This window comes from Gouania willdenowi, chromosome 22 (genome assembly GCF_900634775.1).
Source record: "Gouania willdenowi chromosome 22, fGouWil2.1, whole genome shotgun sequence".
Classification (NCBI taxonomy): domain Eukaryota; kingdom Metazoa; phylum Chordata; class Actinopteri; order Blenniiformes; family Gobiesocidae; genus Gouania; species Gouania willdenowi.
In genome coordinates this window covers 31,901,669-31,928,351 of record NC_041065.1, presented here as the reverse complement: position 1 = coordinate 31,928,351, position 26,683 = coordinate 31,901,669, and the positions used below count along the sequence as shown (strand labels likewise).

The 26,683-nt window shown below is 45.2% G+C and overlaps 3 protein-coding genes across 14 annotated transcripts; 1 reads left to right on the top strand and 2 right to left on the bottom strand.

Moving 5' to 3' along the window:
- Positions 1-8: 8 nt before the first annotated feature.
- On the bottom strand, positions 9-2,967 carry tbpl2 (TATA box binding protein like 2). Of its 2 annotated transcripts, XM_028438367.1 has the most exons (7): positions 2,773-2,967; positions 2,615-2,702; positions 2,460-2,551; positions 1,111-1,278; positions 923-1,017; positions 742-851; positions 9-102 (listed from the first exon to the last, which is right to left on the bottom strand). In XM_028438367.1, the coding sequence occupies exons 1-6, from the start codon at positions 2,841-2,843 to the stop codon at positions 775-777; spliced, it is 591 nt and encodes a 196-aa protein (XP_028294168.1). In that variant the 5' UTR covers positions 2,844-2,967; the 3' UTR covers positions 9-102; positions 742-774. The 2 variants fall into 2 exon arrangements, with proteins under 2 accessions (XP_028294168.1, XP_028294169.1); XM_028438368.1 differs by lacking the exon at positions 742-851 and having other exon boundaries at positions 14-102.
- A 1,810-nt stretch (positions 2,968-4,777) lies between these two features.
- On the top strand, positions 4,778-7,244 carry jmjd7 (jumonji domain containing 7). 7 transcript variants are annotated; one of them, XM_028438361.1, is made up of 9 exons: positions 4,778-4,939; positions 5,695-5,845; positions 5,908-6,046; positions 6,162-6,222; positions 6,298-6,354; positions 6,429-6,584; positions 6,685-6,761; positions 6,828-6,987; positions 7,083-7,244. In XM_028438361.1, the coding sequence occupies exons 1-9, from the start codon at positions 4,891-4,893 to the stop codon at positions 7,175-7,177; spliced, it is 945 nt and encodes a 314-aa protein (XP_028294162.1). In that variant the 5' UTR covers positions 4,778-4,890; the 3' UTR covers positions 7,178-7,244. The 7 variants fall into 7 exon arrangements, with proteins under 7 accessions (XP_028294162.1, XP_028294160.1, XP_028294161.1 ...); XM_028438359.1 differs by having other exon boundaries at positions 6,108-6,222; positions 7,083-7,235; XM_028438360.1 differs by having other exon boundaries at positions 6,108-6,222; positions 6,429-6,566; positions 7,083-7,230.
- Positions 7,175-26,504, bottom strand: mapkbp1 (mitogen-activated protein kinase binding protein 1). Of its 5 annotated transcripts, none has more exons than XM_028438353.1 (32): positions 26,387-26,504; positions 25,644-25,862; positions 25,468-25,559; positions 24,950-25,012; positions 24,810-24,867; positions 24,533-24,703; positions 18,409-18,546; positions 18,159-18,341; positions 17,268-17,282; positions 16,552-16,712; positions 16,272-16,473; positions 16,083-16,211; positions 14,272-14,474; positions 14,098-14,189; positions 13,750-13,875; positions 13,602-13,672; positions 13,405-13,526; positions 13,243-13,318; positions 13,058-13,169; positions 12,751-12,814; positions 12,570-12,686; positions 12,326-12,429; positions 10,843-11,024; positions 10,607-10,732; positions 10,413-10,537; positions 10,234-10,337; positions 8,883-9,029; positions 8,749-8,803; positions 8,432-8,679; positions 7,799-8,365; positions 7,638-7,723; positions 7,175-7,566 (listed from the first exon to the last, which is right to left on the bottom strand). In XM_028438353.1, exons 2-32 carry the CDS (start codon positions 25,779-25,781, stop codon positions 7,330-7,332), a joined length of 4,314 nt encoding a protein of 1,437 aa, XP_028294154.1. In that variant the 5' UTR covers positions 25,782-25,862; positions 26,387-26,504; the 3' UTR covers positions 7,175-7,329. The 5 variants fall into 5 exon arrangements, with proteins under 5 accessions (XP_028294154.1, XP_028294155.1, XP_028294156.1 ...); XM_028438354.1 differs by having other exon boundaries at positions 12,326-12,426; XM_028438355.1 differs by having other exon boundaries at positions 25,656-25,862.
- Between the last annotated feature and the right edge of the window lie 179 nt (positions 26,505-26,683).

Below are 26,683 nucleotides of genomic sequence, written 5' to 3'. Positions count from 1 at the left end.
ACCACAGCTTTACCGCCACCCGCTGGTCACAGTGCGTTACTGACGTGTCTTCGGTCTGTAGTATAACGGACACTCCCAACCCACCGTTTAGGAGCTTTTATTCTAAAAACCAGCAGGAAGTAAAAACAAAAAAAGGACCCAAAAGGCGAATTATTTTCAGCTTCCTGTTCTTTGCATTTCACTTTTAAAGTATGAGGCCGTGTATTTTGATAACATTCCAAGGGTCGTGGACAAAATGTTTACCCGAAGCATCACTTCCTGGATAACAGTGGATATTATTCAGATAAATAAATGTGGTTATCACAGATTCATAGAACAATGGACCATCATTTTACTGACTTTATGGATGGACCCCAAAAATCTCTCCCCTTTATTCCCCTATATATGGCCCTGTCTCCACGTGACTGTTCTTCAATGTTCATGTCTGTTTCAACCACCTTCAGCTACAGTGGGGGTCCCCGCTCTCTGGGACCTTTATTTTGGGGGTTGCAGGCTTCAAAGTTTGAGAACCACTGGCCTAACTAGTTAGCATTAGTAGTGCAGGAGCTTCCTTCAAACATCTACAATATGAGCATCAAGTCCTGTTGGTTTCACTCACATACCACTGTGTGTGTATGTGTGTGTATGTGTGTCCAACACACAGACTGTTAGCAGAAGGTGTGACTGGACTTCTGTCCTTTATTTCCTGTGGACGGGGACGTTAAACACACACTGTAACACAAAGTGGTCCGTCACACTAACACAAAGACACACACAGTGTGTGTGTGTGTGTGGTCACTGCTTCCTGAAGCCTTTCAGGATTGGATAAATGTTCTCGAATGCCTCATAAATCTCCGCCCGCTCCTTAGCTCCTGAAACACACACAGTGTGGGTAACGGTGTGTGTTACTGTGCGTGTGTGTGTGTGTGCTGAACCTGATTACCAGTTAGGACCACCTTCCCTGAGACGAAGATGAGCAGCACAATCCGAGGCTTCACCATCCTGTAGATGAGCCCTGGGAAGAGCTCAGGCTCATAACTGGGACACACACACACAGGTCAGTGAGCTGAGCGTCTCACGGTCACACACTGATCTGATGTGAGCTGAAGAGACTCCGCCCCTGCTGCTCACCTGCTGAACTGCTGATGGGTCAGAACCAGTCCTTCCAGTCTGATAGGGAAACACACATCACAGCTCGCCACCATGTTCTGGATCTTAAAGTCCAGGAACCGGGCCGGGAAACCCAGTTTCTGAACCACACGGGCGTATTTACGGGCCGCCAACCGGGATTGCTCCTCACTGCACGCACACACACGAGCGAGCGCGCGCACACACACACACACACACACACACACTTAAAAACTAAAAACTTAATTTGCCCTGTTCCACATGGTGGAACAACAGCTCAAATCTTCCACTATAAATACAGCCCTGAATGGGCAGGACTTCCTGTTGAACCTGAAATCTTCAATAATTGGTCCTTACAACAAGAAACTGAGCCACACACCACACAGTGACCTAAAATGGCCGACTTCCAACCAAACACAAGGTCTACTGATGAACTGATGAACCCCCAGTGAGCACCTCCCTCCACTGATGGATCCTGAGGTGACACCGACATTACTCAGCATGACATGGACAATAAAGCCACTATTTCAAATGTCTCAAACATCACCCAAGCCATCTATACAAACTAGCCAAGCACCTAGCTCGTACAAAGAGGATGAAACTCAAAGCCAGGTCTGAGACCCAGGGGCTAGACCTAAAAGGCAAACGCACCCCCCAAGATTTATACACTATTTCTACAATACAACAAAGGCTGACTACGCAGTCCCATGGATTCCGTATTTCTCATAGTAAGAAGACTCATACTAAAACATTTAGTCTCAATACTAGATCTCACACTAGAAATCATTCTGGCAGCAGCTACTCTACTTGTTTGAGTGATCTCAGAGTCAGCATACTCCACACAAAGAAAAAGGGTGATGAACTGGATGAGCTGAAAGGACAAAGACAGGAGGAAGACGAACTGGATGAAAAATTCAAACTGATGAACATAAAACTAGAGCTGCTCAGCAACGACACGAAGAGGCAGAGAATGAAAGAGAAAAAATCGTTAGGCAGTTTCAGATTAATGGACGCATTCGCCAAAAGGAATTTGAGCTACAATAAATCCACCTTGTGTCTAGCGGACCTGATGGAGCTGCCACTCGACTTCTCTCTCACCCACTCCTAGGGTTCCCCAAACATTGCCCTCCACGGGTTCTCCAAACCTTGCCCTCCAAGGGTTCCCCAAACCTTGCCCTCCTAGGGTTCCCCAAACCTTGCCCTCCTAGGGTTCCCCAAACCTTGCCCTCCTAGGGTTCCCCAAACCTTGCCCTCCTAGGGTTCCCCAAACCTTGCCCTCCTAAGGTTCCTCAAATCTCCAACACACACATATTGACAGACACACATTGATACACAAAGCAACAGTCACTGACCTCTTGGCTCCTGTACAGACCATCTTCCCTGAGCTGAAGATCAGTGCAGTTGTTCTTGGCTCACGGATCCTCATGATGACCGCCGCAAACCTCTGCAACAACACAACCATGAAACACACACACACACACACACACTTGTGTACATACACACCTACCTTTGGGTTGTATTCTGCGTTGCGGGCCTGCAGAGCGATGAATTTGAGGTCCAAAGGACAGCCCAAGTTCACAGTGGACACAATGTTCCTGAAACACACACAGTAACACACGCACACACAGAGAACATGCAAACCCCACTGGAGGTGAAATGACTCACTGCAGCTGGGGGATGATCCCTGAGCGGTCGGTCATAGGGGTCATGGGGGTCATAGGGGTCATAGGGGTCATGGGACAGAAGGACGACGCCCCCGTCTCTGGTTCCGCCCTGGACTCACTCTGCTGAGGCTCAGCTGTGGAATTCTGGGAAGTGAAGTCCAGACCCACACCGCTGTCCTGAGACACATTGTGACAGTCTGTGGGAACCAAAAGGTTAACTTAGCAACTAGATAACCAACCCACGTAGTGATCCACTTAGCAACTAGTTAACCAACCCACGTAGTGATCCACTTAGCAACTAGTTAACCAACCCATGTAGTGAACCACTTAGCAACTAGTTAACCAACCCACGTAGTGAACCACTTAGCAACTAGTTAACCAACCCACGCAGTGATCCACTTAACAACTAGTTAACCAACCCACTTAGTGATCCACTTAGCAACCAGTTAACCAAACTACGTAGTGATCCACTTAGCAACTGGTAAACCAACCTATGTAGTGATCCACTCAGCTGAGCCTCACTCTGAATAGTTAGCACTAACTAACCAAACATACTACTCATACCAATGTACTACTCATCCTAAAGTACTACTCATACTACATGAGTCATTAGATAGTATGAAAAGAGTAGGTGAGAAATACCAGCATGTATACTATATGGGGACATTTTTTAAGTATGCACGGTGGGCACACTAGTCATGCTCAACCATCCCATGATGCATTGGGAGCTCAAGGAAAAATTGTCCTGGCACCGGCTTCAAACTAAAAATCAAACATCCCCTTTTCCAAATAATGGCATCTCTTCTAGTCTTCCAGTCTAACTAATTTGTAAATAGGGCTTTTATTTTGAAGTTAACAGGAAGTTTAGTCAGTAGACCAATGGAGGAGGTTCTCTGAAACTGTGTGAAATGTGAATAAAATGTGTCTATGTGAGTTTTATGGATCAAATGAGCACATGTTGATATTCTACTTGGTCACTTTCTCACTTCAAATGTTTTCAGAACTTTCAAAGTAAAGGTAGAGAATCAACAGAGATATTTAGTCTCAGTGTGATTCAGGTTTTTAACGCTGTAGGTTCCAAATGCATCTTGGGAAACTCGGAAGTGCTCATCATCTTAATCATACAATAGTATGTAGTAGACGTGAAATACTCATTGAGTTTGTAGTGTGTAGTACGCTAGTGGGACATGTACAACACAGACCTGGTGTTAGCTGGTTATCAGTTAACACAAGCACCATTTTGATCACAACAGCAGTGACGCTAATGGAATGTGACACAGAACTCACACAGGCTATGAACTGGTTTAAATAATGTGTATACTGGTTAATGTAATGTTTTTACTAGTTTATACAAAGTTAATGACGGACATGATCACAGTGGAGGAGCAAGCATCATAGTGATGTCACACCTGTGTCCTGTGCAGTGACGTCATCAGGCAGGAAGCTGAGGTCGAGGTCATGAGAAGGTCCAGACTGGGGGGTGGAGTCCTGCACTGAGGGGGCAGAGCCTCCGAGGCCAAGCTCCTCCCCCAGAGAGAAGCCGGAGTCCTGAGAAAGTAAAGAAAGTTCAACAGCAACAAACTACCACACACACACACAACTATTCACAAAAACACACACACAAAAACACACACACAAACACACACACACACACACACACACACACACTGAGTACATTAGCGATGGAGTCATCAAAGTAACGCTCCAACGCAGATTCATCCATCACTTTTTCATTACTTAATCTTCAGCTTCATCAGCCTGATTACCTTCTCAGCTGCGGCCAATCACACAAAGCTGTGTCTGTGACGTCATCCCAGAGCGGCGCTCTCCTCTACAAAAACAAAGATTAAACATCCCTTCACTTTATTCACTGCAGTGTCTCTAATCCGATCATATGTGCACTCTAATCTGATTATAATCGCCTGCACATTCAAACAGCGTCCGTCACGTGACTGTAGCCGCTGTTTGCTGCACTTCATCCTCCGACCTGTAGAGGTCACAACACGCTCACATTGCGCATGCGCTGAGACAGGCAGGTAAACACAAACACAGCAGCGTGGAGTCACAGTCCGATTAGTGAACACTCTGATCGGATTAATATTTACTCCGTGATGATCCCATGGAGTCTGTGAGAGAACGTTTGATCCGATTATCAGAGGAGGCTCACGGTGAGAGTAATCCGATTACATATCCTCACTTTCATTGATCGTGTGTGTGTGTGATAAAGTACTATAATAAATCTGATATAAATCCCAAACATTTACATCAAACTGCTCTTATGAAATGATTGACTTTACATTGAATTGATAGAGTTACAGGACATTTATATACAACAACTAGTATATTATTAAAACATTCATATATTAATAATACTAACTTATTGTGACACATTGACATTATTTAAGATTGATTCAGAGCTGATTGTGCATGTTCTTCTGTTTGTCTAAATTATAGACATTCACAAATAGACTCGTCATTGACGCCTGCTGAGCGGAGTTTAGGTCACGTGACCACGCGTCGGCATCTTGTTTGGTCTACTGTAGTTTATTAAATCTCTGAAGGAATTAATTATTAAAGTGTTCATTAATCACTGATTGGTCCAAACTGATTATTGACAAACGTCAGACAGAATGAAAACAAACTAAAGGTAACATTAAGTCTTAGTGAACATTACATATTAAACACTTTATTGATCAATAATCATTGATTTACAGCTAAAGAGCAGCAGCTTCATCTGTTTCTGTTGCAAAACAAAAAATTAAGCTCAAACATTGTGTGAGAGCAACATGTGATCAATAAATAAATAGAACTGTTTTAAACTCCTTTGATTGATGAGAACCTGTAAACTCCTCTGATTTGCAATCAGTCCACAACATGGCCACGCCCTTTCATGTCTGATGTTTGTCTGTCATTCACCTGTCAGATTACCTCGGCCAATCAGTGCCCTTCCTGGACGCACCACCTGACCCGCTGCTCTTCTACCGCGACTGGATTGGTCCAAACAGACCCTGCATCATCCGCAACGCCTGCTCCCATTGGCCGGCCCTCAACAAGTGGACCAATGAGTACCTGAGGTGAGGAAGTCCCGCCCTCTTTTGCTAACTGACCCGACCGTTGACCTTCACGTGTGACGCAGGGAGAAGGTGGGGTCAAAGGTAATCAGCGTGGCCATTACACCCAACGGGTACGCAGACGCTGTGCTCGGAGATCGATTCGTTATGCCCGAAGAACGACAGATGAGCCTCAGCTCTGTGCTCGACATCATGGAGGGAAAGGTTAGTTACACTTACACACACAGCAAGAGAGACAGACAGTGTGTATTTGTATGCGTTCCAGATGAAGGTTGGGGGCGTGGTCTACGTTCAGAAACAATGCTCCAATCTGCTGCAGGAACTCCCTGAGCTGACCAGTGACATGGAGCCTCATGTGCCCTGGATGAGCACAGCTCTGGGTGAGGCTAACACGCTAACATGCTAACACCTTTTCCTTCTCTAAAGTCTCCGCCCCACCTGTGTGTGTTTTAAAGGTAAACTCCCTGATGCCGTGAACTTCTGGCTTGGTGAAGCGAGTGCCGTCACCTCCAGTAAGAAACACACACTCACACATACGTGTGTGTGTGTGTGTGTTGTTGAAGTTGTGTACTTGTTGTGTTGTCAGTGCACAAAGATCATTATGAGAACTTGTTCTGCGTCATTTCGGGAGAAAAGCAATTCCTTCTGCTGCCGCCGACAGACCGCCCCTTCATTCCCTACGGTAACCACGGCAACCCACATCTGACTGCCCACTGTATCCATGGTAACCATCTCCAGGAGGGTATTAGATCAAACCCAGATTAGGCTTATTCCAGTTTAACCTGAGTGCGTGGTCAGAGGGCAGGTCTGGTGTTTTAACAATCACTTTGATCCAATTCCAGGTGTGTACCAGCCTGCTGTTTATCATCAGAGGGACGACGGTGAGTTCGAGGTCATCGATCTGAGCGACTCTGAGAAGGTGCGTTCAGGGCCTATCTGACACTTGGATTTTCTACACCTCTGCCTGACTCTGCTTCATCTCCAGGTGCCATGGATCCCCATCGACCCGTTGGACCCCGACCTGACCCACTACCCTCAGTACCAGCAGGCTCATCCAATCAGCTGCACCGTGAGGGCCGGAGAGATGTTGTTCCTCCCCTCACTGTGGTTTCACCACGTCAGGCAGTCACACGGCTGCATCGCAGGTCCCTGAACGCACCATGACCAACAGACACCTGAACGCACCGTGACTCTCTCTGTAAGGATGTGAATCTAAACCGTTTCTATGTTTGTTTTCCAGTGAACTTTTGGTACGACATGGACTTCGACATCAAGTATAATTATTTCCAGTTGCTTGAAGGAATGAGTGACCTGTTAATAAACTCCTCTGAGTAGCGTGTTGACACTTTTATTAAAAGTAAACATGAGGTGAGTTCTCTACAAAGCAATCCTAAAATGAGGAAAACCTTTAAAATCAGTCTTTAAGATCAGGTTCAGGTCCTTCAGTGGAAGAGGAATGTGATGGAGTGTGTGTGTGTGCATGTGTGTCACAGTGATGCATTGGCACGGCGATGTACAGCCTGCAGCAGGAGCAGACTGTACTCCTCCAATAGAGGCCTAAGCCCCGCCCCCTCTACACTAAGCCCCGCCCTATCCGCTATGGACCCCACCCCCACACTGAGAGGTAAAGAGTCAAGCTCGGCTTTCATGGACTGGAAGGCTTCTGATAGAAGGAGTGACATGTGACACAGGTCAGGGGTGGAGTCATTGGCGCCGCCGCAGACCTATGGGAGGAGGAAGTGGGGTTAATGATGGTCCGTTAGTGTCCGTTAGCATTCTTTATTTACAGACTTACCTTCCTGTACAGGTGAGTGGCTCTCCTAAAGCAGCACTGCAACTCATTGGCTAGAGCTTCACAGGACTCCACACTGATTGGCTGGTCTGCACAGAATCAGTAAAAACAATGGAGACAGGACTACAAAGATGGAAACAGGACCACAAAGATGTAGGACTAACCTGAGGAGTCTGTCAGCGGAGGGGCGCCCCCTGGTGCAACAGATAGAGGCGTCTGTGATGAAGAGGAGGAGGAAGATGATGAGGAGGAGATGGAGGGTCTGTCAGGGAGGGGCTTGCTGTTGCCAGGGAGACGAGCCTGAAGGCTGCGAGGGGGAGGGGCCATCTGGTTATTGTGGTTGCCTGGTAATGAAGGCAAGGTCGCCACAACGATGGGAACCATGGAGACCTGGAGAGGTGTGGCCATGGCTGGAGGAGGCAGAGCTTCTGTAACCTGAGGGGAGGAGTTTATTGGTGGGGTCAGTGATGTCATCAGGAGGTCGTCAGGGGTGTCGTTGAGGCCATCGCCCACAGATACAGAGCGGGACATCTTAGCCATGGAGCTGGCAGTCGGACTCATGTAGGACCGCGATGGCGTGGACGCCTTCCTGGGCGGGGCACAGTTTGTGTCCTGCTGCAGGGGGGTGGGGCTTGGTCTCTGACCGGACAATGTGATTGGAGGTCGTCTGGGAGTGGAGGGGAGGGTGGTGGGACGCTCAGGGAGCGTCTGGTTGGTCCCTGAGGACTCACCTGAGGAACAGAGAGGATTCAGAACCAGAACCTCCAGTCACACAGAGGGACAGCAGCTGGTCTGACCTGGGTCACTGAGCAGGTTCTGGACCGATTGAGCCTTCTTCAGACCAGGACCAGGGCTCAGGTTCCTCTTGGGTTCCTCCACAGGACCAGCCTTCTTTATAGAGGAGGTCTGATCAGTACCACGCAGGTTCTGGTCCTGGTCCAGGTCCAGGGCCATGGTCCAGTGCTGAGGGTCTGGCGGTGAGTCCTGGTCCTGTTTCCAAGAAACCCTCCTACTGTGGTTCAGAGGCTGGAAGTCCTGTTCTCCTCTGGGACAGAACAGGTGGGGTGAAGGCACTCAGCTCTGATTGGTCCTCCAGGAGAGGGGAGGGGCTTACCTTTCAGCAGAGTTCATGGACAGGAACCTGGAGGAGATGCTCCGAGCTGGACTTCCTGTGGACACAAAGGTCACATGATCAGCCAGGGATGGTGTTCTGCATGTGTGGGCAAAAGAGCTGTGGGTGGGGCTTACCTGAGCTGGTGAGCTCAGTCAGGGTGACAAAGTGTTCTTTGAGGAACGCCTCCTGGTCTGGAGTCTGAGGAACCGGTCCACCCTCTGGTCCTCCATCCTCATCCTCCAGATCAGACGAGTTCTCGTCCACACTGAGACGCTCTGAGTCTGACAAAGGAAAGCATGTTAGACCCTGCCCCCTTTTGTCCCTTACTCTTCTGGGGGTAACAGATGATGACCTCATAGATCTTTAAATCTTAGAGTTCAGGCTTAATTTCTATGTTTTTAAAACAGACTAGTTGGACTCAGATGCTCTGATGTAATTGAATTAGAGCCATAAACACTGACCAATGGGTAGTGAGGTGGTGAATGGATGACTAAATAAGGACTGGTTGTGTAGCTGTGTGTGTCACGTATGTATGTAATAGCAGTAAACCTCTATGTAGTTTAGCATGAAGCTATGTGTCATGTTTATAGTTGGATTTAGAACCAGTGATTTGACCCCTTATTAGATCTATGTCAAATAAACACATTCTTATGCACCATATTTATTTAATTGCCTTTTATAAGTGCGACTACTTTACAGTTTTATAGCCTTGTTCCTCCATCTTTAAACCACGTAGTTGATTTCACACGGCCCCACTGCCTGTAAACATCCCATTTTTTTTCTATTGGAGTGAAACATTTAGCCTGATTTTTAGATTATTTAGCAGCTTTTTAGATCATTTAGAAACTTTTTCAGTCAAAATGACAACTCGTTCTGCTTTTGGTTGCTCTTAAAATCAAGAAAAGTTAAAGATGTCCATGTAAACCTTTTGTTTACAGAAAGAGGGTAAAAACAGTTGTGACCACAGCGGGCGACAGTTCCAACTCTGAGGTTTGGTAATAGAAAATGAAGCAGAGAAGAACAGCTCTCCTAGGGGACCTTTGCTCTCCCTTAAACAGTGCGCTGACACGCTCTGGTGGCTGAAGTTAGAGAGAAAATCATGGACTGTTGAAGACACATACCCTGAGGATAGAAGGGCTTTAGGGTGTGAGTCCTTTAACAACAGAGGTGGGATCAAGTCCTTGTTGTGCAAGTCAAAGTCAAGTCCCAAGTCTTTGTAGTCGTGTCCCAAGTGGAGTCCCAAGTCTATACAGTCAAGTTCCAAGTCGAGTCCGAGTCCTAAACTTTTTTCCTCAAGTCCTAAACAAGTCTTTAAAAAAATGAACTGCCCAGGCACCAGTAAGGACGTTTTTGGCTGAGATATCCATACACTTGGCCTCACCATCTGTAGGTCTGTCTGTCTGTAGGGATGTCTGTAGGTCTCACCATCTGTAGGTCTGTGTCTGTAGGTCTCACCGTCTATAGGTCTGTGTCTGTAGGTCTCACCGTCTATAGGTCTGTCTGTGTATCCCAATGAGCAGCCGCTGTCAGGGCTGGGTTTGTCCTGTTGTTCTCCTGCAGTAAGCCCCGCCTCCTTCACCTGGAACTCACTGAGGAAATGGGGCAGGGTTAAAAAGAGAGGCGGGGCATGGATTTTAACTTGACTAACAGACACAGAATCCTACCTGCCTGCCAGGCTCACCCTGTCATCCCATTGATCAGGGTAAAGCACTGGCTCCTCCCCCTCTGTGCTCTGGTTGGTTAGCTGGGTAAAGCCTGGCCTCTGATTGGTTCTTGCTTCGTTAACGCCCTGAAGTAACACATGGAGGTTAGCCAGTGAGGAACCTCTGTGTGTGTGTGCGTGCGTGTGTGTGCATACCCATCCTGTAGGGACCTGCAGACTGATTGTACTTCCCAGGTCCTGATTGGTCCTCTGTAGTCCACCTCTGTTGCTCCTCCCCTTCTCACAGTGGGTGGAGTCACAGGTTTGGGGTTGTAGTCTCACCTGAGGGGAGAGCTCTGATTGGTTCACTGATGACCGGTAACTATCTAAACTCCATTGTTACAGAATGATAGGCATGTGACTGTTAGACAGCCTGTGATTGGCTAGCCCACCTGCTGAGAGGGTTCGTACGAGTCCAGCAGCCTCAGGTCCAACATGGAGGTGACGCTGAGCTCAGGGTCACAGCTGGTTCTCCTCTGAGCCCATCGGCGCCGGGGCAGGGGGAGGGGCCCTACAGGGACCCGCCCACTCAACTGTGTCCTCTCACTGCTGCTGCTGGCCTGATTGGTCGGACCTGAAGGACAAAAGTCATGTGACCACAGTCAGCTGATCATCTTCATCACAGCACTACAGTAATGGGTTAATTTAGCTCTTTACATTAATAGATCTATGAGTGGGGACAGGATGCCCACTTGGGCCAACAGATGTCTTTGCTTTGTTTCAACCCTGCATTCTTGACCCCCCATGGTGAGAACTGTCAAATCTAGCACTTTTGAATAAATGAGCCAGTCCATCTTTGGGAGGATTCTCGAGTTTTTCTTCTAACAAAGAAGTTCCTCCCAAAAACTTTAGTTTTGGGACGCTGGAGTCTTCATCTCACCCACGTTCCAGCATTAATTTCTTTTATTTCATTTTTAGTTACTAAGTCAGATTTTTAATACTAACTGGAGCCTCAGATGCTCGTTTGACGTGCGCAACAGCCAATATACAAACTTTGGCCCGCGGTTCCCCTGTGGTACACTACACGCTCAGGTCTCAAAACCAGCTGCAAACGACTACAACAAGTCGTGGATCGGCTGAAGGGGCATTCCTTTGTTCTGAAGAAAACAGAACCACCGGCTAGCCCCAACGACACGCTGTGCTCCGCCAGAGACCACCACCTGCAACGTTCTCCCATCAGCACAGAGGTATCTGAACAATTAACATCTTCAATTTGATCTAAAATTAATTACAACACATCCTACCTCCATGCAAAACACATCCATCACCTGCAAACATGTCTCCAGTTTCATGTCTTATGTGTTTGTTCGTCTGTTCGTCTAACCTTTGTTTGTTTTCCCTTGAGTCCCCTTTCAGTATAAATGTCATTTGAATATATACTCTGAATTTTTATTCAATATTTAGTCTAGATTAGATCTTTTTAGAGTAGCAATTTCACTTTCTTATGTTATGATCATCACACCAATTAGCTTAGAATTAGATTTTATCATGACATAATTACCACATTGTTTTGTTTATTACTGAATTATGAAAAAAGTTGAATTGTAATTGTTGATTCCTTTGAAATATTAAGCTGTGTCAAATAAATGTAGAGTTGGTGGTTCAAATCCATTCCCTGGTTCAATATTATTGCGTTTAATCTAAAAGTCTTAGACATATTTTCTCCTTTGGAGGTGGCACCCCGCATAATCATAATAATATTCTCATTCATATAACCCAATGTTCATCCCCCTACAAAATGTAGATCTATACATAGATCTAGATTTATAGATCTATGTTTATAGATCTACTTTATAGATCTATATTAACCCACACAGTCCTAGCAGGATGTGGATACTGACATGTGTTTGAGTCTCTGTAACCATGGTAACACACCTGTGCCTCCTCCTCCAATGACCTTATGAGGACAACGAAGCTCCTCCTCTTCGTCTTCGTCGCTGCCAGACGACGTGTTGGTAACGGGAGCAGCTGATTGGCTGCTGAGACACACATTAACATCAGTCTGTGTGTGTGTGTGTGTGTGTGTGTGTATGTGAATGATAAACAGTTTATTTTATAGGATGACGCCCTCTTTGTTGTTTTACAAACACACACATAAATATAGCTAAAAATGTCTCACCTGAGTTTGGCTCCTCCCACCTGAGGTACATTGTGGGACTTGGAGGGTCGGAGGTCAGCGAGCCGCTGCCTCATCCTGATGGTGAGCTCAGGACTCAGACGCCAGACAAACACACAGCTACACACACACACACACAGAGGTTACCATGGTAACGTGGATGACAGACTGAGTGAAGTCGTACCTGTCACCTGACACAGTGATCAGGTGTCTGCAGTCAGAGGTGAACTTTAACCCCGTCACAATCTCTGCAACACACACACACACAATAATAATAACATTAACAATCAGAGTAATTAAATAATAGTAATAGATTAGTAAGAGTAATAATAATGAATTAGTACTAGTAATAAAGTGATAATAGTAATAACTGATTAATAATAGTAATTGAATAGTAATAATTGATTAGTAATAGTAATAATAATAATAAATTAGTAATAAAAATAATGATTAGTAATAGTATTAATAAGAGATTTGGGGGGGCGTCCCACCTGAGTGTCCAAACATGACAGCCACACACTCTCCTGAGTAGAAGTCAAAGATGCTGATGTTCTTGTCTGAGCAGGAGGTGGCGATGTAGAGTCCTGATGGGTCGATCTGTACCTGAGGAGAGGGTGGAGCCAATAAGCCACCTGATCACCTGACTCATCACCATGGCAACCCGATCCAGTCTTACCTTAATGAGAGTCCCATCCTCGCCCTGAGAGCCTTTATACACCTTCTTCTGCTTCCCATTACTGATGTTGAAGATCCTGCAGGTCATACCTTCATCATCATTATCATCATCATTTTAACCATCATCATCATCATCATCATTTTAACGCCCCGCCCCCGGTACCTGATGCTGCGGTCCTGACAGCCCACTGCTGCGTACTTCTTGCTCGGTTCTATGTCCATGTCATACAGCGTGGTCTTCCTCACCACGTGATGCGTCCTCCTGAACTGTAGCCCCGCCTCTGTCTGAGGACAGCCCAAACATGCAGCTGTGATTGGTCGGCCTGCTGTGATATCATCACGTGTGTGTGTGTGACTGACCTGCTGTGCTGTCCTGAAGTAAACACTCTTATCAGCTCCACAGCTGATCATCCTCACCTTCCCCTCATTGACTGAGAAAACAGAGGGGGCGGGGCAATCAGCTCTTGACTGTCTGTATGTGTGTTTGTGCGTGTGTGTGTCTGTGTACCTGTAAATCTAATGGCAGTGATTGAAGATGAATGTTCATCCAGAGTTTGAAGCAGACTGTAATCCTGTTTAATGTCCAGGATGTGGATCAGACGATCACGGCTAGCTGTGGCTAATAGCGAGAGACCTACAACACACACACATATACACACATTAATACACACACAGCTGTGGCTAACAGCTGGAGACCTACAACAAACACACACACACATATACACACACAGCTGTGGCTAACAGCGAGAGACCTACTACACACACACACACACATATACACACATTAATACACACACAGCTATGGCTAACAGCTGGAGACCTACAACACACACACACATTAATACACACGTCTCACCTGTGTCAGGTTTAGTGAACTCTAAACAGAGGATCTCTGAGTCGTGAGCCTGAACATTCAGGATCTCTTCCATAGAGCTGAGGTCATGGACCCTGAGCAGAGGTCACACAGAGGTCACACAGTGGTCACAGAGGTCATACAGGGGTCACACAGAGGGGCGTGGCCCCTCCTCACCTGAGGACACCCATGCGGTCTCCAGAAGCCAGGTGCACTCCGTCTGGGCTGACCTTCAGGGTCCTAATGCCTGGTTTGACCTGCTCCACCTGTGGGCCGTCCACACCTGTTGACCCCGCCTTCTCTGACACACTGAGCGACACGCTGTCCACGTCCAGGAGCCCCCCCACACCATCCTCCACGTAGACCACCCTCTGCAGGTCCTGGAGGGAGAGGACACGCCTATGTGTGGTTGTGTGTGTGTGTGCGTGTATGTACCTATACAGTATACACTACCGGTCAAAAGTTTATATATACACCCTAATTTTTCCAGTTATTTATTGCAATTTAAGTCGTGCAAGTCCAATGAATAGCTTGAAATGGTACAAAGGTAAGTACTGAACAGCCAGAGGTTAAATAAGGTTTGGTTTCCAAAAACTGAAAAATAATGTACATTTCAGAATGAGTAGCACCAGCCTTGAAAGCTGGTGCTACTCATTCCAACAGGTGTTCCAACTTTTCTTGGTTCCTTCCAACACCCTCTATCTGCATAAAGCAGTGTTGGAACACATTGTGGTACCAGACCTTCATGAGCATCAGGTGAACAATATTGTTCATGGATTCCATGATTTCTTTTTCGACTCAAATTACTTATTTGTTCTATGCTTTCATTTCAAAGTGCAATGACACAATAAACTGAATAACTTTCAGTAAAAAACTGGAAAAAGTGTGATGTTCTAAAACTTTTGACCGGTAGTTTTTATATGTGTGTGTATATCAGTGGCGGATGCTTTAAGACTACAAGGGAACCTCAGCTTCCCCTAAAATCAGTGGTCAAATATGTAGTGTTGTGTGTACATTTCATTGACTAAATATATGACAGAACACATGTATGTTTAGTTCAGAATCAGCTTCTTATAACAGGAAACTGACAGTGACAGCGTGACGTTCTTCATTCATTACCGCAGCGTCACAGTGTTAATAAACAGTGGTGAAGTTCAGCTTCAATTGAATTCAATGGGAGAGGATTTAGGGGTTGATCCACTGCAGTCAAACTAGACGCTCATTGGATAAATGCTCGGTTATGACGCACTTAGTCCCGCCCATCGGACGCCGGGCTTCACAGGAGGTCTATGGAGCAGTGGGCTGGATCTGTCTGTTCCGGACGCTGGAATAATGGATGATGATTGGATGATCTATCTCAGGCTAATTCAATTTTGATTGACAGCGAAATGAGCCAATCAGAGAGTATGACGTTGTAAGCACACAGGCGGGTTTTTCAAATATTTCAGTCCGTTGCTCTGTGTTGACACGGAGACTTTGCTGATCCTCTCATAGGGAATTAACTTCTGACAAACCTAGTGTCTGTTTTTGGTGTTTGTGGAGACTGTTACTGCTTGTGTTGTGAGACTTTTGACCAAACACTCACACTCCAGCGCGCAGCAGCTACGCGCGCGCGTGCGTGTGTGATAATCTACAAATAGTTGTTGACAACAAAATGTGAATTCTACTAGAATTCACATTTAAATAAACAGATACATTTTCTAAAGTAGGCAGAAAATGAGCTTCCCCTGCATGAAAGACCAGCAGCCGCCACTGGTGTATATATATATATATATATATATACTGTATATGTGTGTCTGTGCATATGTATATACTTTATAAATGTCTGTATATATATGTGTGTGTGTGTGTGTAAATATGTGTGTATATATATATATACTGTATATGTGTGTGTCTATATATATATACTGTATATGTGTGTCTGTGCATATACTGTATATATGTCTGTATATATGTGTGTGTGTGTGTGTGTTACTGAGTGTGTGTACCTGGCTGAGGACGTTCCTGTGTACCGTGCTGTTCTCCTCAGTGTTCCACAGTCTGATGGTGTTATCTGAGGAGCAGGTCAGGAAGGACCCAGGTGGACTCACCTGAGTTCCTCCCACCTGTGGGTAGACCTGTGATAGGGGGCGGGGCTTAGGCATGTCCAGATAAGTCTAGGTGACGTTGTGACTCACCTCAGCGCTCCACACACAGGACGAGTGGTAGAGGGCGGAGTAAAGCTTTCCCGCCCTGCGGGGGTCACGCAGGTCACGCACGTCCCACACATACACACTGTGGTCATTGTACACACACGACAGCCAGTGTTTGGAGGGGTCAAAGGTCACCGCCACCGTGTCAGGGTAACGACGAGCTGCTTTCTGATTTGAGAACAGCTGACTGAGGGGAAGAGGGGGGGGTCAGCTGACCTCACTGTGTGTGTGTTACTGTGTGTGCGTGTGTTAATGTGTGTATTACCTGGCTTCCAACATGTTGCTGACGTCCACTCCTAGCCAGTGTGGGCGGGGCAAAGTAAACAGGAAGTGGAGGCTGATTGGACTGAAAGCTCTGACCATCCCATCAGAACAACCACAGAAGATCACGTCCTCTGACACGGACAGACACGTGGACACAGACGCCTGAGGACAGACACAGACACATGGCTTCTGATTGGTTGATGGGGGGTGACATCAACCAATGATGCTCAGAAAACACAAGTGGGCGTGTCTTTAAAGCACTGATTGCAAACCTTTAGTCTTAAGCCTACTGGGGGGAGGGGCTTTAGAGCTCAGTCCAATTAAAGTGAAGAAAATATGAAAACAATTTTAATAAATAATATTACAGAACATAAGATACGAAGTGATGTATGTGTGTTTGCAGCCTAGTACCACAGGCTCACAGACCAGTATGGGTGCACGCCCAGTGGTTGGGTATCACAGCTTTAACGCACCAATGAGAGAGCAGCTGGATGAAAGGACCAATCAGAGGAAAACCTTTACGTGACATTTCTGAATGTCTTCCTCATAGCGACACCAATGATTAGTGTGTGTGAGTGTCTAAAAGGTAAATCTGCTCATCAGGGGCAAAGCCAGCCATATTTAAGGCGGAGCTTAAATATCAGGACTTAATGAGTGACGTGAGAGACAGACGTTGGAGAAATGTGGAGAGGGTGGAGTTAGTGGGAGGAGACTTACAGCAGAGTCAGAGCGCTGCAGTGAAAGAAGGAAACACAAGTTAGACATGAGTCCACGCCATTTAGGTCCATCCACGCAACTACAACTCATCTATAGCTCCACCCACGCAACTACAACTCATCTGTAGCTCCACCCATCCTGGGACAAGTCCTCTGTAGCTTCACCCACTCAGGAACAACTCATCTGTATCCCTACCCACTTCACTACAACTCATTTGAAGCTCCACCCACTCACGGACAACACACCTATAGCTCCACCCACTGACAGACAACACACCTATAGCTCCAGCCACTCAACTACAAGGATAAAGATAAGGATAAACTTTATTGATCCCCCTCTGGGGGAAATTTGGATGTTGCAGCAGCTCCAAAAAACAGGAAATATAAACAGCATCAACAGAAAAAAAACACAGCTATTAGCAAATACACCTACATTAATTAAATAAAGGAATAATAATACATAGAATTAAATAATAGTAGGCATAAACACTATGTACACTTTCACTTGTGGAAAGACAGATCAGATCAGATTTTAAAAACCACACGGTGAGCAGCATGAGTGATGTTGATTATTATTCATCAGTGTCATGTGGCAGTGATGCCACACACCTGTAGCTCCACCCACTCAACTACAACACACCTGTAGCTCCACCCACTCAACTACAACTCACCTGTAGCTCCACCCATTCAACTACAACTCATCTCTACCTTCACCCAGTCAAGTACGACTCCGCTGTAGCTCCAGATCACTCAACTACAACTCTTCTGTAGCTCCACCCTGTCAAGGACAACTTCTCTAAAGCTCCAGCCACTCAAGTACAGTTAATCTGTAGCTCCACCCACTCAAGTACAACTCATTTGTAGCTCCACCCACTCATCGTGGACCACTCACCTGTAGCTCCACCCACTTGTCGAGGAGGCGGCGCTCGTTGAACTCACACAAGAGGCCAGAGGAGGTGATACAGTAGGTGGAGGAGGCATGGCGGCCCCGCCCACATGCCACGTCACTAAAGAAGTTGTTTCTGAGTTCTCCGAGCAGCCCTGAACGCCCCAGCAGAGGAACGGTGGCGTTGACCTGAGGACAGACGCCTGTGAGAGGTGGACAGATGAGGACAGGACACCTGAGGACTAGGACCACCCACCTTGGAGGCCTTGGAGTGGTCCAGGTACCAGAACTTGACGTGGCGGTTACCGGCGGTAACGAAGTAGGAGCTGTCGTCGGAGAAGGAAACAGCCGTCACCTTACTGGACACCTTATTGGCTGCTACCACCACGTTTTTCTGAGCAACCAATCAGACAGGGAGAGTCACGATGACATCACAGGTCTGTGATTGGTCAGTGGTTGTAAGTAGGTGTATCAGTAGTTGTCAGTAGGAATGTCAGAGTTGGTCAGTGATTGTCAGTAGGCGTGTCAGTGGTTGTCAGTAGGCGTGTCAGTGGTTGTCAGTAGGCGTGTCAGTGGTTGTCAGCAGGCGTGTCAGTGGTTGGTCAGTGGTTGTAAGTAGGTGTATCAGTAGCTGTCAGTAGGAATGTCAGAGTTGGTCAGTGGTTGTCAGTAGGAATGTCAGAGTTGGTCAGTGGTTGTCAGCAGGCGTGTCAGTGGTTGTCAGCAGGCGTGTCAGTGGTTGTCAGCAGGCGTATCAGTGGTTGTCAGTAGGCGTATCAGTGGCTGTCAGTAGGCGTATCAGTGGTTGTCAGTAGGCGTCTCAGTGGTTGTCAGCAGCCGTGTCAATGGTTGGTCAGTGGTTGTCAGTAGGTGTATCAGTGGTTGTCAGTAGGCGTATCAGTGGTTGTCAGTAGGCGTACTAGTGGTTGTCAGTAGGCGTATCAGTGGTTGTCAGTAGGCGTATCAGTGGTTGTCAGCAGCCGTGTCAGTGGTTGGTCAGTGGTTGTCAGTAGGCGTGTCAGTGGTTGTCAGCATGCGTGTCAGTGGTTGTCAGCAGGCGTATCAGTGGTTGTCAGTAGGCGTATCAGTGGTTGTCAGTAGGCGTCTCAGTGGTTGTCAGTAGGCGTGTCAATGGTTGGTCAGTGGTTGTCAGTAGGCGTATCAGTGGTTGTCAGTAGGCGTCTCAGTGGTTGTCAGCAGCCGTGTCAATGGTTGGTCAGTGGTTGTCAGTAGGTGTATCAGTGGTTGTCAGTAGGCGTATCAGTGGCTGTCAGTAGGCGTATCAGTGGTTGTCAGTAGGCGTATCAGTGGTTGTCAGTAGGCATGCAGGGCTCTACACTAACTTTCTCAGTTGGTCGCACCAGCACAGAATTTGGTCGCCATACATTCTGATGAATAGTTGACTTAACTGTGGTACCGTAGTTGAAGTAAAGGTTGACAGTGACTCAAGATATATTTGCAAAATATTTTAATGTTTTAGTGTCAATATTAAGTTTTCAAGCAGTGGCTGAAATAAAATGTCATTTCTTTTATATAATTTTAAAAAAACTTAAAAATGTTTTAAATAACAGCAAAGCATAACAACAGGTTACATGTTTTCTTTTTTTTATTTTGCAGAAATGCTGTACTTGAATTAAGTTAACAGTAGCATAACCAACTTAGCATCTGCATTGTTTCACCCCATGAAATTAAATTCAGAGGGTCCAGCTCTGATAGTGGGGTCTCCTAACCCTCTTCCCCTGGTCAGGGGTCTGCAACCTTTACTCTACAAGGAACCATTTAACCACATCTCACCTGGATTAACGTCCTCCTGGAGACAAAAATACCTTCTCAATGAAGACAATACAGTGTATTAAATTCCATACAGTTAAAATTATATAGAATAATGTTTTATTTAATTTGACTTGATTTATATTGATCATGAAAATGGAACAGTTTAAAGTAAAATAAAATAAATTGACATGAAAAAAATAAAACAGTATCTTTCATCTTCAAATTCTTACACATCTCAGTTTACATGAACATTTGATATAAAGAAGTTTTTTTTTAGTTAATGTATTTGAAAGGCTACAAAAAGTAACTTGAATTTGATAACACATGATCATGTGATCAACACATGCTAATTGCTCATTTCTTGCCACACATAAAACATACATATTGAACCTGTACATTGGTGGTTAAATGAATCTGTTCCCACACAATTAAAATCTCTATTTTCTTCCACAATAGTGTTTTTGTTGGTTTAGTTTCTTACCAGGGATTTAAAAGTTAAGGTTAGCCACAGGTGCAGGAAAGTTGATGGTCTATAGATGTTGCAGCAGGTGAAGTAGGAAGGTGCTGAGTCATTGCACAACGTGATTTATTTCAGGTTAACAAATTGTTATATCTTGATTTTATTTGTCATTAATCATTAATAGCATCTGTAAAAAAATAACTATTTATTTCAATAGTTTTTTTTAAAGCTATAGGGAGCCATTATATAAGAGTCAAAGGCCACATGAGGCTCCAGAGCCGCAGGTTGCAGACCCCTGGTCTGGGAGAACCACAGCTGAACATCCAGCCTGGCATCATAGTCCATCAGTTCTGGCCCCTCCATGCTAGTTCTGATGAGGTGTGGAATCGTGTATGCGCTGCTCATGTACGCTCTCCCCCCACATGCACTCTATTATTTTATGGAGACGGTGTCAGTCCCCCGACCCATATTTCACAATGATTTTAACATAAAATCAAATAAAAGAGCTATCAATTATAAAAATCTGAAAAAAATTAAAATCTCAAATCTAGAAACACCAAAACATAAAAGCATTAGATGTGCTCTATTAAATATTAGATCACTGAGATCCAAATCTCTACTAGTAAATGACCTTATCTCAGAAAATAACCTTGATTTATTCTGTTTAACTGAAACATGGCTGTATCAAGATGAATATGTTAGTTTAAATGAAGCCACTCCTCCCAGTCATTTAAATACTCATATGCCACGAGACATAGGCCGTGGAGGTGGTGTAGCAGCTATTTATCATTCCTCTCTCCTAATCTATCCTAAACCAAAGGCCAGTTACACTTCCTTTGAAAGCCTGGTTCTAAATTTATCTCATATCGAATCAAAAACCTGCCAGCCAGTCTTATTTGCGATAATTTACCGTCCTCCAGGCCCTTATTCTGAATTTCTATCAGAATTCTCTGAGTTTATATCAAACTTAGTCCTCAGTTCTGATAAAATACTGATAGTAGGAGATTTTAATATCCATGTGGACAAAGATAGTGATAGCCTGAGCTCAGCCTTTATGTCCCTAATAGACTCAGTTGGCTTTTTTCAAACTATTAATGAAGCTACTCATCGTTTAAATCATACTCTTGATCTTGTTCTAACATATGGTCTTGATATTAATGAACTAAAAGTCTACCCTGAAAATCCTCTGCTATCAGATCACTTTTTAATATCTTTTAACATTATCCTAGAGGATCTCGCACTGTGCAATAAAATAGTTACAAGTAGAAATCTATCCAACAGTGCTGTGGCTAAATTTAAAGAGGCCATTCCTGCTGCCTTAAACTCAGTGCACCATCCAATAAATAACTATGATATTAATTATAACCCCTCTCAACTGGATCTGCTTGTCGATAGCTCTGCTAGTCTACTAAAATCCACCTTGGACTCAATTGCCCCATTGAGGGAAAAAACTATTAAACGTCAGAGGAAAGCTCCGTGGTTTAGCTCTGAAACTCACACACTCAAACAGACAACCCGTAAATTAGAGAGAATGTGGCGCTCCAATAAAACAGAGGAGTCACGAATACTTTGGCAAGAAAGCCATAGTAAATACATGACAGCCTTACGACATAGTCGATCTACATACTACTCCTCACTAATTGAAGAAAATAAAAATAATCCGAGGTACCTTTTCAGCACTGTAGCCAGGCTAACACAAAGTCAGAGCTCTATTGAGCCCATGATTCCTCTAGCCCTCAGCTGTGAGGACTTTATGACATTTTTTAACGATAAAATTCACAAGATTAGAGATAAAATTAGCCACTCCCTGCCCTCACCTGGGCCTGCTGTACCATTAAATGTAAATAGGCCTAACCTAAACTGTTTCACACATATAGGACTTCAGGAACTTAACTCTATTATTTCATCCTCCAAACCATCGACCTGCCTTTCAGATCCGATCCCAACTAAGCTGTTTAAAGAAGTTGTTCCCCTAGTCTGCCCATCTTTGTTGGAGACAATAAATATATCCCTATCAATAGGCTACGTGCCACAGTCCTTTAAAGTAGCTGTAATCAAACCCCTTCTCAAAAAACCTACTCTTGATTCCAGCACTTTAGCAAACTACAGGCCTATATCTAATCTTCCTTTTATTTCAAAGATTCTTGAGAAAGTTGTGGCGGCTGAGCTCTGTGAATTTCTTCAAAACAACAGCCTGTTCGAGGACTTCCAGTCAGGCTTTAGAGCTCAACACAGCACAGAGACTGCTTTAGTTAAAGTAACTAATGATCTACTCTGGGCTTCAGATGAAGGACGACTCTCAGTGCTGGTTTTATTAGATCTTAGTGCAGCTTTTGACACTATAGATCACTATATTCTACTAGAGAGATTAGAGAAATTACTTGGAATCACAGGGACTGCCCTAAACTGGTTTAAGTCCTACCTATCTGATAGGTACCAGTTTGTACACGTGAATAATAAGTCTTCTGTGTACACTAAAGTAAGCTACGGGGTTCCTCAGGGCTCTGTGCTAGGTCCAATCCTCTTCTGTATCTATATGATCCCCCTTGGTAATGTTATGAGAAAATACTCTGTTAACTTCCACTGCTATGCTGATGATACCCAACTGTATGTATCAATGAAGTCAGGTGAGACAAATCAGCTATCTAAACTTGAGGCCTGTCTAAAGGACATTAGGGCCTGGATGGACCAAAATTTTCTTCTTCTCAACTCAGACAAGACTGAGCTCATTGTACTGGGCCCGCGACACCTTAGAGAAACCTATGCTAGCCTAACTGCCCTAGATGGCATTACTCTGGCACAAAGCACAACTGTTAGAAACCTTGGGGTTCTATTTGATCAGGACTTATCCTTCAACTCTCACATAAAACAAACTTCAAGAACTGCCTTCTTTCATCTCCGTAACATTGCTAAAATCAGATCTATCCTGTCTCAGGGCGACGCCGAAAAACTAGTCCATGCTTTTGTTACCTCTAGACTGGATTATTGTAATTCTCTTTTAGCAGGCTGCCCGAGCAAGTCGCTTAAGACACTTCAGCTGGTTCAAAATGCTGCAGCACGTGTACTGACTAAAACTAGGAGAAGAGATCACATTACTCCTGTATTAGCCTCTCTGCATTGGCTTCCCATAAAATATAGAATAGAATTCAAGATTCTTCTTCTCACTTATAAAGCCCTAAATGGACAGGCACCAGTCTATCTCAAGGAGCTTGTAGTGCCATACAATCCCCCCAGAACACTACGCTCTCAAAATGCTGGACTACTCGTTGTTCCATTCATCTCTAAAAGTAGTATAGGAGGAAGAGCTTTCAGTTATCAGGCCCCACTTCTCTGGAACCATCTACCAACCACGGTTCGGGGGGCAGACACCCTCTCTACCTTTAAGGTTAGGCTCAAAACATTCCTCTTTGATAAAGCTTTTAGTTAGGAACCAGCTCATAGCTCATAATTAAGATGCAATAGGCATAGACTGCCGGGGGGGGGGGTCTGGCATGCTCGGTTGGAGAGAGGTTGGAGAGGGCGTTAAGAGAGAGGTCATTTAGGTTAGAGAGGGACCGGAGAGGGTCCCATTCCTCTTTCAAACACTCCCTCTATGTCTGCTTACTCCCTTGTGTGTTTGCTCCTGTACTCCTTCTGGCTTTTGTCTTGCAGGTCCGTGGGATCCTCAGTGTGGAGTTACAGAGACTCAGCGGCTCTGTCTCCACCCTTTCCTCTGCACACACCCAACACAGCATAACGTGGATGGCTGTTCATCATAGGAATGGGATCCACACAAGGTTCCTGCTGCTTAACAGAAGGTTTTCCTTGCCGCCATGATGAATTCATGTTGGGTGTGGGATACATATGTATGTGTATATACGTATATATGCATATGTGTGTATCCATAAAATGAAGAGTCCGTCCTTAAGACTGCTCTACTGTAAAGTGCCTTGAGATACCATTGGTTATGATTTGGCGCTATACAAATAAAGATTGATTGATTGATTGATTGTCACTATGTCCGGTGAGCTCAGCGCTTATGCATATGCGACCAATTTGGTCGCAGCCTCGAGCCTTGGTGTGTCAGTGGTTGGTCAGTGGTTGTCAGTAGGTGTATCAGTAGTTGTCAGTAGGCGCGTCAGTGGTTGGTCAGTAGGCGTGTCAATACCTTCCAGTTCCACACGTTGATCATCATGTCGTGCTGGTAGCCCACGCTGACGATGTATTTACCGTTTGGAGAAAAAGCCACACAGGAAACTCCATATTTATGTTCCTGGAGCTCACACACCTGGACTCGCTCTGACACGTCCCAGATACGAACCGCCGGCATGTGGCCGCTCTGAAGACGCACAGGGACACGCAAATGGACACAGACCACATCAACACACACACACAAGTCTGCTGGATCTCACTCAGTGACTCAGCGCAGTGATGTAAACACTCACCTCTCCAGTGACAATATACTTTCCATCAGGAGAAAAGGACAGTGTAGTGATGGCTTTCCTGTGTACACGCACACACACACAGATTGTTTCTCAAAGGTTCTCGCACACTCAGAGCTGTGATGTGATTGGTCGGTTGTTACCTGGAGCTGTTAAAGATGTGATACTGTTTGTTCTTCCTTGGATTTAACAAGACCACCACACACCTGTACACACACACACACGCACGCACACACACGCACACGCACACGCACACACACACACATACACACACACATACACACACACACGTCAGGTCATGTGAAAAGAAAAGTATGGCTGGTGTGTGTGTGTGTGTGTGTGTGTGTGTGTGTGTCATTAGAGCTCGACACATTTACTGAGTGACATCGAAACAGGTTGAACTGGGAAAAGTACACAGGCGCACACACACACACACACACACACACACACACACACACACACACACACACACACACACACACACACACACACACACAGTGTGTTGACAGTGTGTAACAGTAGATTCACCACAGAGCAAACACTACACAGTCCATCAGTGTGTGGCTAATGTTGTTCAGGTTCTCAGATCAGCACACACAGGTATGTGTGTGTGTTATAATGTATGTGTGTGTGTGTGTGTGTGTGTGTGTGTGTGTGTTACCCTGCAGGGTACGCTAACAGTCCAGTTGTGGGGTCCGAGGACAGAGCTCTGTTTCCTGAGGCTGTGATTCCCAGGACTTTCTCCAAGGTCACCTGAAGGTCAGAGGTCAAGGTCAGTGAGTCTCACACACATGCAGACGCACACATTATAACACACACACACACACACACACACACCTGTGTCTGTACCTTCCTGTTCAGATCCTCCTTCCGGTGGGTTCTGGTTCCAGATCGACCAATCCTGATCGACGGTGATCGGTAAAGAAGGTTCCTGATCCGGTTCCGGATCGTTCCGGTACTTTCCCCCCCGCTCATGTCTGTAACTGACAGTTACTGTCAGTTATCCTGCTGAAGATGATCCCACCATCACTGACAGACCTGTCAGTTATCATCAGTCTGTAGATAAACACAGACCTGTCAGTTATCATCAGTCTGTAGATAAACACAGACCTGTCAGTTATTATCAGTCTGTAGATAAACACAGACCTGTCAGTTATTATAAGTCTGTATGTAATCACACACATCAGTTATCAGTCTGTATAAATACAGACCTGTCAGTTATTATACCTCTGTAGATAAATACAGACCTGTCAGTTATTATCAGTCTGTAGATAAACACAGACCGTCAGTTATTATCAGTCTGCAGATAAACACAGACCGTCAGTTATTATCAGTCTGTAGATTAATTCAGACCTGTCAGTTATTATCAGTCTGTAGATAAACACAGACCTGTCAGTCATTATCAGTCTGTAGATTAATACAAACCTGTCAGTTATTATCAGTCTGTAGATAAACACAGACTTGTCAGTCATTACCAGTCTGTAAATAAACACAGACCGTCAGTTATCAGTCTGTAGATAAACACAGACCGTCAGTTATTATCAATCTGTAGATAACTAGCTATATACATGAAAACTCACCTTCACTGAGAACAGGGAGGCCGTCAGTTGCCGGTCTGTAGCTCCGTGTCGGTCCATCTGTTTCAAACAGAGAAACGCCTGACGGACCGGAAGTAAAAACTCCGTTTGTATCCGTTCCGACGCCTACATTCCCGGAACAGCGTTCCACAATAAAACTAAACGCATATTCTGAATTATTCATTTTAATTACATTTGACCATTTCCAGTTCACAATAAAGCAAAAATGTATTTATATAACACATAAAAACAGACATTTATTAAAGAATCATTAAGAATATTTTAAAAATGTTCCGTCAT

Coding starts and splice junctions, on each gene's coding strand:
- jmjd7 (XM_028438359.1), top strand. CDS start 4,891: ATGGAGTCTGTGAGAGAACGTTTGATCCGATTATCAGAGGAGGCTCAC. Junction 4,940..5,694: donor ATTATCAGAGGAGGCTCACG/GTGAGAGTAATC, acceptor TTCACCTGTCAG/ATTACCTCGGCCAATCAGTG. Junction 6,355..6,428: donor AGCGAGTGCCGTCACCTCCA/GTAAGAAACACA, acceptor TTGTGTTGTCAG/TGCACAAAGATCATTATGAG.
- mapkbp1 (XM_028438353.1), bottom strand. CDS start 25,781: ATGAGCGGGGGGGAAAGTACCGGAACGATCCGGAACCGGATCAGGAAC. Junction 14,475..16,082: donor ACAGGAACGTCCTCAGCCAG/GTACACACACTC, acceptor CTCTCCCTCCAG/GACCTGCAGAGGGTGGTCTA. Junction 12,430..12,569: donor GTGGGAGGAGCCAAACTCAG/GTGAGACATTTT, acceptor TGTGTGTCTCAG/CAGCCAATCAGCTGCTCCCG.
- tbpl2 (XM_028438367.1), bottom strand. CDS start 2,843: ATGACCCCTATGACCCCTATGACCCCCATGACCCCTATGACCGACCGC. Junction 2,703..2,772: donor GGGATCATCCCCCAGCTGCA/GTGAGTCATTTC, acceptor TGTGTGTTTCAG/GAACATTGTGTCCACTGTGA. Junction 852..922: donor AGGGAAGGTGGTCCTAACTG/GTAATCAGGTTC, acceptor TGTGTGTTTCAG/GAGCTAAGGAGCGGGCGGAG.